General features: G+C 38.3%; 2 protein-coding genes across 3 annotated transcripts; one reads left to right on the top strand and one right to left on the bottom strand.

Annotated features, from left to right (window-relative positions):
- Positions 1-84: 84 nt before the first annotated feature.
- Positions 85-6,799, bottom strand: LOC146310625 (protein max-like). Of its 2 annotated transcripts, none has more exons than XM_084742714.1 (4): positions 6,616-6,799; positions 3,766-3,873; positions 1,696-1,834; positions 85-1,371 (listed from the first exon to the last, which is right to left on the bottom strand). In XM_084742714.1, exons 1-4 carry the CDS (start codon positions 6,649-6,651, stop codon positions 1,187-1,189), a joined length of 468 nt encoding a protein of 155 aa, XP_084598840.1. In that variant the 5' UTR covers positions 6,652-6,799; the 3' UTR covers positions 85-1,186. The 2 variants fall into 2 exon arrangements, with proteins under 2 accessions (XP_084598840.1, XP_084598841.1); XM_084742715.1 differs by having other exon boundaries at positions 1,696-1,819; positions 6,616-6,797.
- Positions 6,800-9,717: 2,918 nt separating this feature from the next.
- LOC146310624 (hepatic sodium/bile acid cotransporter-like) lies at positions 9,718-15,316 on the top strand. Its single transcript, XM_084742496.1, has 6 exons — positions 9,718-9,861; positions 11,088-11,522; positions 12,590-12,794; positions 13,406-13,584; positions 14,560-14,759; positions 14,929-15,316. Exons 2-6 carry the CDS (start codon positions 11,122-11,124, stop codon positions 14,973-14,975), a joined length of 1,032 nt encoding a protein of 343 aa, XP_084598622.1. The 5' UTR covers positions 9,718-9,861; positions 11,088-11,121; the 3' UTR covers positions 14,976-15,316.
- The last annotated feature ends 948 nt before the right edge of the window (positions 15,317-16,264 follow it).

Here is a 16,264-nt window from a genome sequence, read left to right as displayed (position 1 = left end):
CCTCCAACTCCAAACACATTAAGTGGTAGTTTAATACCTAAGATCCCTGCTTAAGGTGTTATTGAAAACATGTTGAGTCACAAATACATCCCAAAAGGATAAAATAGTTTTATTTATAGTCTCATAATAAAGGTATGCCTTAACTTGCAAGACAACCATTGGCAGTATGTACAACATACCTGTAATTTCCATGGAATGGAACAAACAAATATTGATCACGTACACACTAATTTACCTCTGCAAAAAGGAAAATAAAAAGAAAGATAAACGTTCCCAGCACAGGCAAATATTTCTAGGGAAGGCTTTTCTTTGCAGAGCTGACACCATTTAAGAGTATACAGTGTTATATACTACACACTGAAATGGACTTTCATTAACAAAAATAAAGGTCACTGCCCTTTAACTGCATTGCGTAACATTCAGTATCCATTGGGGGATTTTTTTTATACCCACATTTTGTTTGATAATAATAAAAATAGAGGAAAATAAATAGTTGAACCTGTGGAAAATCCACTAAAACAGCAGGTCAACTTGTTCATCCTCCTGTGTTCTCTGGAAAATCTCAAGCCAAACGTGAGCAACATCAGACAGAACGGGTAGGAAATCAATTTAGACGCATCATCACTATAAATAGAGGGATTCATTTGATTACACAAACATTTTCAAAGACAAAAACTTCAGCCACCTACACTGAATAAGGAGGGTTGCATCTGGCATAACAGACTTTTTTTTTTTTCAAAAGCAACTTCACATTCTTTTCTGGAAAAGTATGAATATTAAAAAGGTAAACTAACCCTAATTACCATTTTGTCAAAGGTTGTAAAGTCTCACAACTCCAACAAAGGAAAAAAAGCTTTACTAAAGCCTCATACCTTGTCAACTCCACATTTGATTATGAATGGTTATCATGAGGTTTGAAAAGCATAAAGTCCTTCAAAACTGCAGAGCTGCCTCACTTTGGGGGTCTTAAAAGTTGTCGCTGGGCCACAGAAGGAGTGACAGGATGCTTGCCAGGAGGAAAAAGGAAGGTAGAAGCGTTTTATACATAGTAGCACCTCTCTCACACAGTCTCCACCTCGTCTCCTGGACTGGCGTAAGAAGGCAGGACTGAGTGTGGACAGGTCGGAGGAGTCGGGGGGCTGGTGGGCAAAAAGAGTCTGTTCGGAGAACGGGGCTTGGCCCGAGTCTAGCTGGGCTCCACGCGCAGCTTCTTTCTGGTGGGCGGCTCGTCTGGCTCTGATTCAGAGCTGGAGTCGGACCCGCCGTCGAAGGCGGACACCGCGCTCCCTTTGCGGTTTGTGTACAAGCTGCTGTCAGAAGAGTAGTTCGTCTGGAGCTGAGTGTTCCCCTTGGCCTTCTCCAGTGCACGAACTGCAGCACAAACACACAAACATACTACAGTAAATACCTCTCTCATCAAATATGGCGTAATGCTACTGAACGACTACATCAAACTTTGTCCCACAAAACCCAGTTCCAAAAAAGTTGGGATGCTGCGTAAGACATAAATAAAAACAGAAAGCAATGATGTCAAGATCATTTTAGAACTGTATGCAATTGAATAGAGTACAAGGACAGGATATGTAATATTTACAGTGATAACCTTTATTGTTTTAATTTACATTTTATACAGCATCTCGACTTTTTTGGAATTGGCGATTGTAAAAAGACATCAACAATAGTTCCTCCACTTACCCTGCTGCTCCAACAGTGCATTCTGCTTCTTTAAGTCATCGATGTCTTGCTGGTGGGTATGGTTTTTCCGCCTCATGTACTGGATGTACTCGGTGGCTTTGTCTAGAATCTGTGCTCGGGAAGCCTGTTTGACAGAGTTCTGTCAGCAAAGATTTCAGAGAGCCATGGAACAATGCTGCAGTGTCTATTTGTTCACGTAAAACATGGTATTCTCTCTTTAAAACACAGAGATCGGAGGATTACACACGTATGTTGCATTAGTTTTCAGTCTGTATTATAAAACAAGGGTATAAAACCAAACTGTTCCAGGGGCAGCAACCTTTGGCAACATTGACATGCTGCAGAACAGGTTCTGATACAAAAGTGGGAAAATAATTAATCACACCTGCAGACTGAATTATGCCACTGCCTGCTGCCCTTTTCTTATTTAAATGACTGAATTTATTGACTGATAAAACAAACTGTACATATACAAACATATCTCTCTCGGCTCAGCAGACATGTTGACATGCACACGAACTGTCCACTATTATTCCAAATATGACAATTTACACCACATTCACAATACACATCTCAAACGTTTGTGACACATGGCCTCTTGCTTGTTTTTGGTCCACTATGTGTGTTGTAATTAGGGCTGAACTATCTTGAAAAAATCTAATTTGGATTATTTTTTACAGACACTGCAAATGCATTATGTTTTGTAATGTTAGAGGGAATGATTATTCTCACAGAAAGACTTGGGTATCAACAGCTCTTGGATATGATGTAAGAATATTTTCTTTTTGGAATAAGGGCAAAACACTGGACTCTTTTGTGTGTGGAAATGTAGTCAGTGATTATATATTATGGGTTATTCAACAATCTCAAATTTCAGATTACAACATGAAGGTTACATTGTTTTTGACATGCTGGACACATCGACGGCTTTGCCTGGCAAGTGATAAATCTTTTATAATGAACTCCTGATTTTCTCTTGGAACAGCATTCAAACTAGAAGAATGTCTGATAAAATGGTTGAATATTATGAACTTAAAAATCCATCTGAGGAGCCACAGATTTTCCCACTGTGACCAAGTTTACAGAGGTGTGAAAGCAGTTACAAAGCGCAGCGGTTCTGTGTGTGGAGATCTGTACTTAAAGGCACAGTTCACCCCAGAATCAAAAATACACATTTATCCTCTTATCTGTAGTGCCATTTATTCATCCAGATTTTTGTAGTGTGGCTTGCAGAGTTTTGGAGATATTGGCTGTAGATATGTCTGTGCTCTCTCCAATATTATGGAACTACATGGCACTCTGCTTGTCATGCTCAAAGAGCCAAAATAATACATATGAAAAATTCTAAACCAGTATCTCTTTCAAGAAATCATATCTTTGTTGCTCAAAATAATCCACAGACCTTGTTGTGAGTAGTTTCATCTTGGAACTACTTTTTTCTAGTTGAAAATTAAGTACTTCCTACCTGAACCAGCTCACATCAAAGTGTGTGGATTCAAATGAGTAACCAGGTCATGATTTTTGGAAAAAGGCACCGGGTAGGCAGACGTCTCTTTGGACAATATCTCCAAAACTCTGCATCAAAAAAATCTACATGGATAAATAGCACTACAAGCAAGAGGATAAATATTTTGATTTTGGGGTGGACTGTCCCTTTAATATCACTTATGTTGATAGTGTGTGGGTGAACATACAGTTCCCATGCTGTACAAAGTTGCTTTGCATTTGCACAACTAAATACGACCCCTAAAGTTCAGTAAAGGAAATAAGCATCAGCGGGTTCATACAGTGAAGCACCTGTTTGTTTTCTTGCTTCAGCAGGTTGGACCAACATACAGCTGCCATTAAGGCAGATTAATGGATGGTCATCTTACACTGGCTTACCTATGTTGTTTTATTTTTTTGTAATTTCATTTGGAATATGCTGGCGTGGGACTGACGAGAAAATCTGAAACTTTCTGAGTTCTGAAATTGGCCACTCAAAGTAATTTTAACTTAAAAAAAAACATTTTCTTCTTCGCTGGTAGAGTTATGAAATGTAAGAATGAAAAAAATATAGTTTCTTCTCACCTTCTCTCCTTGTAATGCAGGCACAGAGTCTCGTAAACCGTGAAAGCTGTCCTTAATGTGGTCCCTGCGTTTGCGCTCAAGCGCGTTGTGGTGTGCTCGCTTGTCTGCCTGCAAAGAGACGGACAAGGTTTTAACGTAAGACACAGGTCATACATACAAAACACAAGATAAAACCAAGAAAGTCATAAGAAAGTTTGTCACTTGATTTCCATGTGATTTCTAATATATAAGCAGATGACAGTAAGGAATTTAAAGCTGTGAAATGCAGCAGGGTCCTTGTGTGTACGTTTGTAAATCTAATTTTCCTGATATACAGCAGGAGCCTGTAGTCTAAGTATCATGTCTACAAGGATATCATCTGTTTACCGAATCGTTTGCTTTACTTAGTCTACTTGTTGAGCGCTGGCTGTAGTGTCAACTAAGTTGGGACAGGACACAGTCCATGTTAAGAATCAAAAGACAACACTGGAAATACATTTACTGCCTGAAGGCAAAGTGTTGCAAGTTGAATTGTTGAGTATCAAACATGACCAGAGTGTTCTGTCATGTTAAACCTTGTTAACAATGTGGTTGGAGGCTGCAGACATATTTGATGGTTGTGTTTCGTGTGTCAAACATTTAAGACCTAATCATGATTTGGCTGAATGAAACAAATTAACTTATCCAAATGTGAATTCATTTCTTGGTCTTCTAATAGCGATCAAACCCTCTTTAGAACAAATTTTATGTAAAATACAGTAAAAATGTATAAAAATAACATAAATATTGTATAGGATAAGACTTTTTCATGGGGGTGATCGCTATTGGGGCTGCAACTAACAATTATTTCAATTATTAAATAATCTGCTGATTATTTTCATGATTAATGGATTACTCGATAAAATTTCATAAAATTGTGGAAAATGCTCATCACAGTTCCCCAGAGCCCACAGTGACGTCTTCAAACTGCTTTTTTTCCTGACTGAAATGATTATGATAATGAATCGATTATCAAAATAGCCAAGAACTATTTTTTTTTTTCTGATTCAACTATTCATTGCGGTGCAAACTGCTACACCACATTTCAAATTGAGATGTACTGCTGCAAAGCTGGCAGTGATTACAAATTTATACAATAAAATGAAGAGTGCTGCCACTAAAGTCATAATTTTCTTATATTAAATTTAAAACCATCCTGTATTATTAGAAATGTTTAACAATGTAGGCTTACCAGGCCTACCAGTATACTGCATGTATAATGTGGCTGTTTAAGCTGGAGATCCCAGCTTAATGAAACGGGGGGAGGGGAATACATGGCTATGACATATATGTGACCAGACTGAGAATCTGACACGGTTTAAGGTGCATATTCTATTTAAACACCACTGCACATGCACAGGAAATTAAATGTAGGTGATTTGAACACCATGGGGAATTTACATTAGCATGTACAGTATGTCTAGTGTTGCATTTGGCAGGTGTGTTTCACATGCAATGTAGACTCCTGCAACACCACTGGATTCTCACTGTGGGAGAAGGTACTTCAAAAACATGTCGAGGGCTGCAGGGAAATAACAGATTAACGTCGACAGTCCCTAATCGACAAAACAACACAGACATGACAACATGAACACAGCCGTCTCTAGTGCCCTGTTTTGCACTGCGGTCAAGTGAGCTGTGGTTTCGGTTTTGGTGCGCACCTATTTGTGCAATTACGGTACTGGTACTTGCAGCGGCCATAATGGACGTGTAAACACTCACTTGTACGAAGTTAACCACAACCTTGACTATGACCATATCAAATTGAACTTTTCCTTAATTTTCTCCAAACCCGCAGAAAAAACTCGTAGTCTCGGGGGGAATTATGTGAAGTACTCTACAAAACTCTTTAAGAACATGGCTTTTAAAAATTTTAAAATAATAAGGCAATGTGCCTATATTACAATGCATTTTGACTTAAGATGTGACTTTTTCCGCAGAATTTTAGAATTATTATATTATTGTATTTTGGGAATCTCAGCAAACCTATTGTGGAAATTGTGGACAGTTTTACTACACAAGCTAATATTAACTATGACTGAAAAACGAACAGGCATGCATTGATCTTTCCTACTAATGTACGTGTGTGTTCCACGAACTTAACTTTATATTTTATACAGTACGTACACGTACCCGCCCAGAGAAAACAGATTAAAACTTAGTATTGTGGTATATTTGGTACATTACATTTATTGTTCACGCCCCCGTTTTAAGTAAACCAATAAATTAATGAATCAATGAAAAAAACAGGGATTTTTTATATGCATTTCAATAGTATTTACAGTGGAGGTGCAATTAATTACACGTTATTTAACTTTTTCATGTGTGTCATATATGCATCACATTTCCAAACTGACTCTTTTCCTCAACTGACGTGTGCTATAACAGTTTCAATAAGTGCGCGAGGGTTCATTGTGGTTTGCCTAGTATAACCCCCCTGGTTATATGAAGCCTTCAGTGACAGTCTTTGCACAGCCTTTTTGGCCGCTCCCAGCACCGGTACCGTAATTGTAAAGACAGAGGCGCAACAACATCCAAACGGCTGCTGGCTTAACAGGGTTTTGGCAAACGGCGACTAACTCGGAAGTAAAACAAATCAAATTATTTATCAGACTAATCTACTAGACTTTAATTTACAATCCAACCAGACAGCACCCCTTCTCCATCAGTTCTTTTCCTATTTGTCTTAAAACCTAATAATATGCAAAGAAACCCAGCTAGCTTGGTAGCTAACGTTAGCTCAATCAGATAGCGTAGGTTGGCAGGAATGTTAAACTTGCTCTTTGGCTAACAATCTGCCTAGCTACTTGTAGAGGAAACTAAACCACATACATCGCTGTCGACTTCGATGTCATCGTTTTCGCTCATTCTTCGATAAAAAAGGTTAGAGAAAAGAAAACAAACAGCTGTCAAAACAAAGTGCAGCGACAACTGGAGGCAAATAACTAAATCTAGCACGGAGCTTCGCTACAGCAGATACATGACGATCAACGGCTTCTCTACACGTGATTCGCCTACACATGGACGGGAAAACATAAGCAGCGCATGCGCAACAAATGCAGGTCTTGTGGTTAATGTAGTCACTCGCCAACACGCAGCCCAGCTTGCGCTGGTACTGTTTCCGGAATTTGGACTACATGTCCCAGAAGCCGCCTGATTTGGACGCGCCCACCAAAATATACCGTTATCTCCTACAAGTTGCAAACACTGCAGCTTCAGGACCTTCAGTGTTACTGTTTAGGTGAACAGTGATGACTCTGTGGTATAGATATAAAATTATATTACAAAAAACATTTAATTAAATTGCAATGAACAAATAAGAGATGCTGCAAACATAAATAATTTGGTGTAACATACTCCATAAATATACCTTTCATGCACACATGATTCTGTGGTGTTAATGACCAACATATCCTGTGCTATAGTCTGTTCAGTGCTCATTGTCAGCAGGGTAGGGTGCTGCTACAATAACTAGGCTCCTCTCTCAGCATATGATTATGAGGCCAGATGGTGGCCTAGCTCACTTTGGTTGCCCTCCCCCACTCACCATTCATGGCTGCACACTTGCCTCCATAGGACCTTTAAATAGCTTCTGCAGCAAGCTACTGCAGCACTACAAAGATTTGCTTAATGATAAAGGGTTTGTTTAGTCTAATTTAAATAAAACAAAGCTAAATTTTGGATTTCTTTACTCTCATAAAACATTATTATCACCTAATTTGTGATCTTAATGAATGCATTTCATATTTCATTCAATATTTAGACAACGGAGAGTGCAGGAAAAAAGAAACAAAAAATATTCCCACAGGTGCAAACCTTCATTGTCATCACTGTCTCATCTCCTCAATAAAAACATCAATCAAACCAATAAAAACAAAAAAAAAAAACTAGAGGCCATCTTGTAATGGGATCACACCAACTGTGACACCCATCAACATGTTAACATTATGACCCACAAGTGCGCAGTAGTCATTACTACATTATTATATGATTACTCAGGGTCAGACCACACCTGTCTTCAAACTCAGCCTTCATTTTTCATTTCATTTGCAGGTAGACACCTGTGAAGTTTCATGACTGCGTCTAGGATGGTTGTGCGGTATCACATTGACAAAACAGAAATATAGGAGTATATGAGGTGTACCTCAGCTGAGCGTTTCACTTTCTTTAAAAATGCATTTTCAACTCAAACCTTACAATGCTTGACATCTTTAATATTTTCTGAGATGTATTTAACTTTTCAGTCCCGTTCATATTATTGTGCGCTTAATTCAACTTTTAAATTCCATTCACAGAGGACACTTTTCCACTTTCCCAACTCTTCACATTCCTCCAACTGCTTCTACACACAAATTATAGCCAGCAATTCAGTTTAGCATCAGCTTTTCTATGAAATTTAAAATATTCCAGTGTTCATACATTTTGGCTATTATTTATTTAACTTTTCAAGCCAGCAATACGGTTCAGTGCTAACTTTTCAACAGCCAGCATTCACACCTGCAATTTCTTCAGAAATTGCCTAGTTGAGTGATAATGTACTGGGTAGAATTTTGTAGATACAGATGGATTGTTGTTTCCAGTGTTATATACAGTTAGTAGTAGAAAGTGGTTAGGATTACCTCACAACAGCCCAAAGGCGAATTGTTTAGCTAGTAACAATATGTATTACATTAAATAAATTGTCTTAAGAAATTATTGGCGGCACCAGAAGTTCAATATTTGCTCATACAGTAAAACGTTTCCTACCTGTAAAATTGTGTTCACAAGTTCACATTTTGGAACAGTTTATAATTATTACAAGCAAAGGGATTTCAAGAAGCTTTAAGCGCTGGGGGATGAAAATGTGCCAAAATGGAACTAACAGTTAAATGTGTGATACAAACAAAGAACAAATCAGGGTACTTCACTTGTCTTATGAAGAACTGAGTCATACCACTGCACGAGGTGAATCAGCGCATTTGGTTTTAAGCCAAGTCCTGTTTACTTGAAAATGAATCAATGGTCATGTGCCTCTCCAAGGAAAGACACAACATAATGATTTCTTTGCAAATCATGAGCTAATGTTGCCCATTCATCTTGTATAAAAGAATCCAGGCTGCAGACAGCTGGAAGCTGAAATCCATGGTTTCAGCCCACTGGCTTTGACACTAGATCTGATTTACTGAACAGGTTCTAATCTACATTGTAATCTACAACATCACTGTCTGAGTGAAGACATCAGTGCCCTTGTTTTTGCCTCAATTCTTTTTTGTTTCTAGGTGTTATTTTACTGCTTGCTTTCTGTTTATCGCTCTCTGGAAATGTTTTTTTTAAACCCAGTTGGATTTGTATCATGTTCTGCTGGATAATATTAAGCTTGTATTAAGTTTGTTCAACTGAGACTTCTCTAGAAGAAGCAAATTAACATACCTTGGGTTGCTGTTCCTGTAAGAGATTCCACTGAATGTCAGCACGTGAGGTGCATTGAGATCTAATCTCAACCATGCTTTAGAGATTAGGACAACAGAATTTGAGCCTTGTCTGACATATTTGATCTGTGGTGTGAGTTGTAAATAGAGGGGGTCCAAGCACAAAGCACTCCAGTCTCACAATAAAAGAAGGCTCCTTTTGAAAAGAGATAACTCTGCCAGGCAAACTGAATCCTCTGCCTGATTGCACAATATTAATTGAAGGTTTGTTTACACATTCAAGGGAGGCCAAATGAATAAAGTGCCTCTTTTGGGTGACAGTGGCATTTACATTCTTTCTCGATGCCGAACTTTCCCAGTGGGCCCTAAAAAAGAGGCCCACTTGGGTCGGCAGTGACATCCAGTAACCAGCATCAAAGCTGGATTTACTAGAAATCTGTGTAACACATGGAAATACAAACAATTCCAAGGAAAATGGTTATGATAATTGGTTCCTGGGGTCCATTGCCATGTTTACACCTACCCCTGTGTTCAAAAGCCCATGTGACAGAAAGGGGAGGGCAGGGAGCCCAAACACAGAGAAAAGAGGGTTAGAAACAAGAATGTGAGGGGAGCTGGGAGCCAGTGCACAAGTGAATCCACTGAAGTTTCAGACGTTCGCTTGAAGACGGTAAGACAGTGACTTTATTACTTCATCTATCATTATTTATTGTTATTCTAATATTAAAATCAGCAATTTTCATGAAAAGAAAAAAGCATTGTGTACAGTGTAGCCTTGCAGTGCAACAGTATGGCTCTTTATGTGTGTTTATTAGTTTAGACATGAAGGCATAGGCTCTGTCAGGATGCAGTGACAACAACCAGGAAGACATGCCAGGAATAACAAGTGTTTCCTGTCAACATGTCTTCTGGTTGCTTTGGTTGACTGGATTCTGATCACGCAGCTTAACTTTCTACATTGTAAAAGCTGTTATGGCAGACATAAACAGAGAGCGCTCTGCTGGTGAGGAAAAGAAGCCTGTCTGCTGCCTGTAGTGTTGTTCCAGCTGAGGGTTCGTTCTGCTGCGAGGTCACAACAGAGTAGTTCCTCAAGTGAACTGGTTTGCTCAAGCTTGCATTTGTGATAACCAGACCAGCTTGGCTAAAGAGCACCGGCACAGACCCATTTGGACTAACATTTGGTGCAACACATGCACAAGCTGCAATATGTTTCTATTCATATATTTAAAGTCTAAAGTTGGATGATATTCTACATTTTCCTATTGTCAGTAGTTCCAATGGAAACACCAAAGTTTGGACAAGGTATTGGTGATTGGTTAGATTTCTGCTTGTTGAATATGTTTCTTGTTGTCTTTTTTATTTTCCTGAAATGATGTTATTGTTACTTGTTTTTTAATTTGTTTGTTTTCTTCCTAAAGGAAGAGGAAGTTCCACATCTATTATTTCTTTTCCTCATTATCTTTATTGTGGTTTTATATGTTTGCAAATAAAAAGAAAAAATAATTATATAGAAAAAACTCATACTTGAGCATTTTCATTTAATGCTACTTTATACTTTGACTCCACCACTTTTCAGACAGTAAATAACTTTTTTAGTCCAATAAATTTATTCACCAAATGTTACTAGTGTGATCATTATACAAAACATGTGACAGCTTTAAAAGCATTTAAAATTAATTCCACCTCAACCAGCTGATGTACTGCTTATATGTTCATGGATCAATAGTAATGATCCTGTAACATAATGATGTAACACTGACTGGTCCTGTTCTGACAAACAGATACTTACATGTAGTACATTTTGTTGATAACACTTTTGTAGTTTTACTCAAGAAAAAAAAAACTGAAACTGTAATTCCTTTGCTTTTAATTAATTTACTTTTCTTTGACTGACAGGTTAAAGTTACGGTCAAGTAAATAGTCTGCTGGGATGAGCACCACCATGAATGTGACACAAGTCTACAAGGGAATAGCAAACATCTACAATGAGGGAAATGTCTCTGACAGTGGAAGTATGGGTGTCTTGAACATCCCCAACACCCTAAACGAAACTATCAATGTCTTCACTATCGTCATCCTCCTCATCACCATGATATCCATCGGCTGTACGATGGAGATTTCCAAAATCAAGGCCCATCTTTTAAAGCCAAAAGGGGTGGCCATCGCACTGCTGGCCCAGTTCGGCATCATGCCCCTGACTGCTTTCTGTCTGGCCAAACTCCTCCAAATGGATCCTATCAAGGCGGTTACTGTGCTCATCTGCGGCTGCTGTCCAGGGGGAAGTTTATCAAACATTTTCTCCCTGGCCATCGAGGGTGACATGAACCTCAGGTAACCCACTCATTGATATATTGAGTCCTGTCTGGTTGGGAGATTACAAGTGCCGACAATAATTAACTAAAATTGCATCAGCACAGCTGGCTGTCAGACCACAGACTGTTGATAAATGGAGATGTTCCTACAAAACAAGAGGCTTGTTTTGCATGTACCATTTGAGACATTTAAAGGGATAGTTCGAACTATCTGGGGTTAAGTGGGGTTGTATGAAGTTCTTGTATTAGCTACAGTAGATGGTAGTCAGCATGCCCCCAGTTTGGAGAAGTAGAGAGGAGTACCAGCACTGAAGCTAAGCAATGAACTGCTGTGGACAGAGTCAGCAACAAAAAGGTATTTTACCCACTTAAAAAAGATCCACTTAAAACAGTCGATGTTAGTTTAATTGTACACTACATATTCTATATTTAGAATATTTTCACCGCTTTATCTTGGCGTCAGACAGATTTTTTGAGAGGAAACTGCTGTTATGTGTATTGCCCTCTTCAAACCAACCAAACTCTATAGGCAAAATTATTATTATTAAATTGTCATTTTACTTTGCAGCACACAAGAGTTGCTGGTTTACTGCTGCCTCGATCTATTAGTTTGTTTGCGTTATTGTGTGATGTCAGTGAATCCAAACTGTCTTTTTAAAACCACAATAACTCAAACTAACTAACAGATTGAGGTAGAAATAGATGAACAACTCCCATGTTCTGTGAGGTAAAGTTACTTATTTTGTCTATGAAATTTGGTTGGTTTCAAGAGAGCAATATTTGTCATATATAACAACAATTTCCTGTCAGAATTTAAACTGATATTGATTTTTTTAGGTTGACCTGTTTTCAGTGGTTAAGATACCTTCTGTTGCCGATCCTGCCCACAGCAGTACATTGCTTAGCTTGCTGTACTCGTACTGCTTTTTTTTTTTTGTAACCGGAGGTGTGCTGACCACTATTGACTGGAGGCAACACACTGACTATCAATACGTACCTTATTCAACTCTGCATCAAAATATCCCTTTAACATGTCAGTCATGTCAGTCTAATAATGCATCTCGTCTTTCTCTGATACCCTTCCAGCATTGTAATGACCACGTGCTCCAGTATAGCGGCCCTGGGTCTGATGCCTTTGCTGCTCTTTGTCTTCTGCCAAGGCTTCCCTGGTCTGGAAAATGCTGTACCGTACACTAGCATCATCAAAGCTCTCGTTTTCACCTTGGTGCCTTGTGCCATTGGAATCCTCATTAACCACTACAAACCCAAGTACTCACCAGCTGTGACAAAAGTGAGACTCGTGAAACATACCTCACGCAAACATAATCCACACATGGACCTTTTCCACACAAGGCATTTGACTTGTTATAGTATATATAGGAAAAGCACTGAGGTTACCAATAACACATGTACCGGTTGGCCATGATAGTGTGACAGTGAGCCAGCATGAACAATACCAGAATCCTGAAACTGAAGCAGCTAGATGGAATTCATCCACTATTAATTTTAAAGAGGAAGGTGAGTTGACAGCATGTTGATGCCTCCAGATGATGGTTGCCACATTTTGAAAACAGAGAAGAAGGGAGAAGCCTTTTATTTTATGGGTCACTAATCAGATGTCACAAGCCAAACTTTGTTCCATATTAGACAAGTACTGGAAATAGTATGTTCTTTATTAGACAGTATTACTTCTTTGATGAAATCACATTACCTCCAGGATTATAACAAAGTCTGTGCAGTCACCCATAGACAAAATAGCCTGTGACAGCTTGTAAATACAGCTTGTTAAGTGGACTGTAACATAAAGTGCCATGAAGTTTCATGTTTTGACGATCAGGTTCAAGAAACATTCAGGGATGTAGATGAACTGACTCATGCATCATGTTTTCAATATCTCGACAGGCTGGTCTCAGCATCCTGATCATCTCCAGCATCATCGTGGCCGTCCTCTCTGGTATTGCAGTCAAAGGCACGCTGTGGATGATCCTCACACCTGATGTTCTGTCCGTGGCTGCACTGATGCCACTGATTGGCTTTATGCTGGGATATGTCATGTCTGTCCTATGCAGACTCAGTCAACAGTAAGTACATACACCATGCTGTTTCTCATTGTGGAAACTGCAGTATTATTATTATTATTAAGTATGACTTCCAATTAAAGGTCACAAAGACAAAGAAAAATGTTTTTTCTCAAAGATTACATACCAAGTATAGCCACACAACCCTGCCATAACTGCCACAATGCCTGATTCTGTGAATAAAGCTTAAAGGAACCAGTGAGGTTTATTTGACTATTTCTATTTCATATCACGTATACTTCTCCACATTTCAAGGGAAATATTATGCTTTTCACTCTACTACATTTATCTGACAGCTTACATTATAGGTACTGTAGTTACTACTGTATGAGTTTATGAAATATGAGTAGCATTGCGTTGTTTAGCAGTAAATAAAATAGTTCAAATTAGCCCAACCCTTATCGGCTATAACAGTAAAATGTTATAAATATATTTAATGTAACATTAATAATAATCTAATAATATATAACAGTAAAACCTGTACGGATGCATTTTTCTGTTGAGTTGCATTTGTAGCATAAAATAAAAATATCGATGTCTTTTAATGACATTTTCAATAGAATATACTTTTACAATGTTACACAGGATACTTTTACTAAAGTAAACTATCTGAATACTTCCTCCACAACTTTCCCGTATAAAATTTCAACACAGATTTCCAGTCAAGCCAAGTGAGTTTTTTGTTTATGTAGCGTCAAATCATAACAGAAGTTATCTCAAGGCCTCGCAAGTCTAGACTGTACTCGTTAAAACATTATTTACAGAGACCCAGTTTCTACCAAGAGCAAGCACTAAGATGACAGTGGTGATGAAACACCTCCTTTGAGTGAATTCTCTAAATGATTAAAAACATGCATGTAAAAACAATTGAAACCTGGACATTATTTTTCCAGTTGTGCAAAAGAATTGGTTCATTTGAGTATAAACTTGAAATACTGTAATATCAAGGCTAATGACAAGTGACTCGCCTCTTTTTAGATGCAGCAGGACCATCTCCATGGAAACAGGGTGTCAAAACATCCAGCTGTGCGTTGTCATCCTAAAGGTGGCCTTTTCCCCGGAGGTCATTGGACCCATGTTTCTCTTCCCTCTGATATACATCACTCTCCAGTGTACTGAGGCCCTTCTTCTGGTCCTATGCTTCAGATGTTACCAAACACTCAAGCCACCAGCTGAGGGTAAATATCACAGCTGCCTGGGTGTTTCTGTAGAGTGAGGCTGTGTGTGTTTGTAGTGTCTGGAGGGTTCGGATGAGCACATGCATTCTCTGCACACATTTGTAGTCATTGGTGTTTTGAATTCAGGTGGAAAAAAGCCTAATATCACCCTTCTCTTACACAAATACAGAAATATACACCAATGTGGACATTAAACAAGAGGTGAAACAGCCATGACAGCATCACAAGACGACAACCCAGTGCTGGACAGGGAAACAAAGCAGAGCTAAATCCAACCTTCTGAGGACCCTCACCATCTCTGTATCAGCTGCATATTCTTCTCTCAGGCCTGTGATACTGACACAAAGATTGTTAGAGGATGTGCAACCACTAATATTTTAATTATTGTTTACTTAAAAAGCAGACGCAATGTTAGGTACGGTAACATTGAAGTAGGAAGTCAATGATTCAGATTTATGCTATTTTATTTTTGTATTTTTATATTCAAAATATCTTGTGACATGACTGGATGAAGCTATTGTAGCACATTTTCAATAAATGAATTTATAAAACCACAATTATGAATTTGTTGTTTGCTTTTCTGAGACTGGAGAATTGTGCTGTGTGTTGTTATCTCAGCATAAACCTGAAGGGGACCTGGAACCTGTCTTCAGCTAATCTCTCATACTACTGAACCCATCCAGCTAATCTTTTTGTGCACATTCATGACTGCATGCTGAAACACCTCTGTGATTAACAGTCCTTAAAAAAACTGTTTTTATGACACTACACTGGTGACAGCTGGGGCAAGAAGCGTTGAAGGAATTTCTTCAAACCTGGTACAAATGATCATTTGGACTCAAGGATCAACTAATTAGACTTAAGTGGTCAAAGGTCATTATGACCTCATGTGTGATCTTATGTCTTATGACAATATCAAATCAAAATGTTGATTACATATATCAAAAATGACTGCATAGAGAGTAAACTTTTTAAACTCTGTCACACACTTGAAGGACTGTTCTTTATACGAGTTTAGAATGAGGTTTAAAAAAAACTAGCAATATATTATCTTGCTTACAATTCTGCAGTATACTGAATCTTAACCCCTGTATCATGATATGCATTGTATAGTAAGATTCCAGGCAGTACAAAGCCTTAATTATAAGCGATCCCCTCCAAATATTAATTTTGGGTTTCCTTGCAGACATCTGCACTCTACTGAGCAAACTTTTGTATTTAAATACTCTAGTATGTCAGACCGAAGAGAAAGGTAATTCTCAGATGTTTTTAAAGATGTGAAATGCAGTCTAATACACTGGAAAATGCTCTTAATTTCTTTATAATTGCTATAATTGGATAATTCGCTTTTAGTAATCAGGTAGTCCACATACAGGGTTCATTTTGGGTCTTTCCAAACATGAAAATATATGGGTACAGTAATTTATTTTGAAAAGCATTTGAAACAGCTGTACCGCATTTTGAAATACTCAAATTAAATTTAGTAAATAGCAAAGCTTTTCGTT

This window comes from Lutjanus erythropterus, chromosome 18 (genome assembly GCF_056507025.1).
Source record: "Lutjanus erythropterus isolate fLutEry1 chromosome 18, fLutEry1.hap2, whole genome shotgun sequence".
NCBI classification, from domain to species: Eukaryota; Metazoa; Chordata; class Actinopteri; order Lutjaniformes; family Lutjanidae; genus Lutjanus; species Lutjanus erythropterus.
Note: the sequence above shows the minus strand (reverse complement) of the source record. Positions and strands in the feature narration are given on the sequence as shown.

What these genes read in the sequence shown, in the direction of transcription:
- LOC146310625 (XM_084742714.1), bottom strand. Translation starts at nt 6,651, where the DNA reads ATGAGCGAAAACGATGACATCGAAGTCGACAGCGAT. An exon ending in CTGCATTACAAGGAGAGAAG is followed by an intron (nt 1,835 to 3,765) that starts GTGAGAAGAAAC and finishes CTTTGCTGACAG; the next exon opens with AACTCTGTCAAACAGGCTTC. An exon ending in TGCACTGTTGGAGCAGCAGG is followed by an intron (nt 1,372 to 1,695) that starts GTAAGTGGAGGA and finishes TTTGTGCTGCAG; the next exon opens with TTCGTGCACTGGAGAAGGCC.
- LOC146310624 (XM_084742496.1), top strand. Translation starts at nt 11,122, where the DNA reads ATGAGCACCACCATGAATGTGACACAAGTCTACAAGGGAATAGCAAAC. An exon ending in ACTCACCAGCTGTGACAAAA is followed by an intron (nt 12,795 to 13,405) that starts GTGAGACTCGTG and finishes ATATCTCGACAG; the next exon opens with GCTGGTCTCAGCATCCTGAT. An exon ending in CTATGCAGACTCAGTCAACA is followed by an intron (nt 13,585 to 14,559) that starts GTAAGTACATAC and finishes GCCTCTTTTTAG; the next exon opens with ATGCAGCAGGACCATCTCCA.